Consider the following 2817-nt stretch of genomic DNA (forward strand, 5'->3'; position numbering starts at 1 on the left):
TTTTTCCTCGGTAATGACGAGAATAACTTGGTAGCAACATGATTCAAAACTATGAGAAAGAAAACCAATTGTTTATTGTTTTTTTTGGTAGACACTATGGCTTCAAATTTGGACAGGAAAGTTCTCGTTTTACTTTTTTTTAATTATTTTAGCAGTTATTCAGCAAGACTGACAAAAGTTAACGATTTCCAAAAATTAAAATAGTCAAAATAAAGTGAACCAAACATACAGTTTACCAAAGCATTTTTGTTTCACAAACATTATACAAGAGCTTGTTTTCTCAAGTCTCTTATAAACTATTTGATAAACACAATTAGTGTAGTTACTGTTTCACTGTGTCATAGGAGAAAGAAAGAAAAAAAACCTCTCAGTAAAGTACAAAATTTTTGATAATTAATTGAATATCAAATACATCAGAACCTTAAAGGACTAGACATGGAGCTCAGAAAAGTATTGTTCATTACAGGCATCATGGGAGATGTTCCCTTGGAGCTTTAAACATCCTTCATGGATCAGTGTCATCAAGTATTGTAGAAAGGTTGAGCATTGGAAAAAATTATTAATACTTTCAGGAGGCTCGCTCCTATGACTTGAATAACTAAAATCTAGAAGAAATAAAATTAAATTGCACTTGCCCTAAATATAGTCCTGTTCCTATCACTTGAAGATCTCCACTGTAGATGCAGTAACTATTGATAACCATCTACAAATCATAACAAGGACTTAGCACAAACACACAAAAATATATAAATATCTGGATTTAAAATCTAGTCTTATATCATTATATATATATATAAATCAGATTCTGTTTTACAAAAAATAAAAACAAGAACCACAGAACATGCCTTAATAAAATTCATTTATGTACCTTGCCAAAGATTTCAACAATTTCATTAGGGGAAGGCAGGTTCTTTTCTCCAATAAAGAGCTTTAATCCCAAAATAAGGGTAGCTAGTTCCTCAGATCGTTGTAAGTCATTTTTTATTTCTTCTTCATCTGTCAACAAAAACATAAAAAAAACATGGTAAACACATTCAAGGAATATCATGTAGTACTAACTATAAAGTATACCCAAAAGATATCTACTTATAACAAAAACCACAGAAAATTTTAGGAAACAACATAGTTAAATTTTACAACATTGTGTGATAGTTTATCAAAAATGTTTACTCCATAAGAAAGTAATATCATCACATAAGTTTAGGCTTCTCAGTGCAAGAACTGGTCTAAAACATGTACAACTTCTGTCTCTTAACACCTTTAAAATATAAATATCATATAGGTTTCCAAAGTGCTAAATATCATAGTAACAAGCAAGTATTTTAATCTTCAGAAACAAATAAATATATTCTTCTTTTACACATCTTAACCTATCATCTTTAACACAAATGCTTTTACACATCTTAACCTATCATCTTTAACACAAATGCTTTTACACATCTTAACCTATCATCTTTAACACAAATGCTTTTACACATCTTAACCTATCATCTTTAACACAAATGCTTTTACACATCTTAACCTATCATCTTTAACACAAATGCTTTTACACATCTTAACCTATAATCTTTAACATAAATGCTTTTACACATCTTAACCTATAATCTTTAACATAAATGCTTTTACACATCTTAACCTATCATCTTTAACATAAATGCTTAACAATATACAGTGTTTGTTTAACCAAAAATATGAAACTTGCGTGACATGAGATCTTTAAAACTCCGACTGTGAGGACCAACTTTCTCGAATTCCTTTCTTCCCTCAGACCGCTGAAAAATCAAGCATTCTTGTATAGTTTCATATACTGGAAAACATTTAAAAGTAATAGTAATACATAAATGATCAAACTTAAAAATGAGAAAGATGGCAGTAGGTGGTAACCAAAGTCACTCCTAATTGCAGTATTGCATCATCAGGTAAACTATTGTTCATCTCTTACACTATTTTATAAAGCTTATACTTCTTACAATCAAAATGTGATCATCATCTATTTTATGATTTTTATGTCAAAAAAATATGTACTTCCACATTAGCCTATTCAAGACCCAAAAAGTTTCGAAAATCCTAAACGATATTACTTCTAGTTCCCCCTACACTCACTCCAGAAAAAAAAAAAGGGTTCATTTCAATCAGTTATATCTATTCTCATAACTCCAAGTATCAAAACCAGGTATCTTTCTGATTCTACACATCCTTTCTGGCAGACCAATACACACTTCTTAAGTTTAAAAGGAGACAAAAACTTAAGCAAAACTCCAAGACCTAACCAGTATTATACAAATTAAGAATAACCTTAATTTTATGCTAAAAATTTCTAAATATGTAGACAAATCCCAGGATGCTTGAGTTACCACCTTCTGATACTCTGTCAAACGCTTCAGGTTTTTTCCCAGCACTCACTTCCAAAATATCATACTTATACACAGTAAAAGAAAAAAAAAGCCATTGGAACTGATCAATTTCTTGTGTATGTATTGTAAAAAGTAAATGATTTAGAATATAGTTAATTGTATGTCAGTATCTATGTAAGTAACCAAAACTCCTGCACCATCTATTGAATGGCACCACAAACAAAAATCCATAAAAAAATTTTCACCCTTTGGGTATTCAAGATTCAGACAATTAGTAAAATAACTGTGGTATGTGCAACAACCATCTCTTTATAACAGAATACAATTTTAAATAAAACTACTCTCCTCACAGCAAGAAAACAACTTTCACTCGAGCTGCACATGAGGGTTTGATTATATCTTTATAGATGTAATTTTTAAATGTAGTACTGAGAAAGTAATTCCCAGAAAAAAAATCCTTTTT

At 30.1% G+C, this 2817-nt stretch overlaps 1 protein-coding gene across 1 annotated transcript in view; it reads right to left on the reverse strand.

Moving 5' to 3' along the window:
* Window positions 1-1769, reverse strand: part of LOC106477300 (histone-lysine N-methyltransferase SMYD3-like) — a 5949-nt gene extending 4180 nt beyond the window's left edge. Inside the window, exons 1-3 of the mRNA XM_022380927.1 lie at window positions 1703-1769; window positions 869-996; window positions 636-703 (exon numbers count right to left, since the gene is read on the reverse strand). Of these exons, the coding sequence (XP_022236635.1) occupies window positions 636-703; window positions 869-996; window positions 1703-1709 (203 nt within the window). The 5' untranslated portion in view covers window positions 1710-1769. The remainder of the gene's footprint in view (window positions 1-635; window positions 704-868; window positions 997-1702) is intronic.
* Between the last annotated feature and the right edge of the window lie 1048 nt (window positions 1770-2817).

Source organism: Limulus polyphemus, unplaced genomic scaffold, assembly GCF_000517525.1.
Source record: "Limulus polyphemus unplaced genomic scaffold, Limulus_polyphemus-2.1.2 Scaffold14068, whole genome shotgun sequence".
NCBI lineage: Eukaryota > Metazoa > Arthropoda > Merostomata > Xiphosura > Limulidae > Limulus > Limulus polyphemus.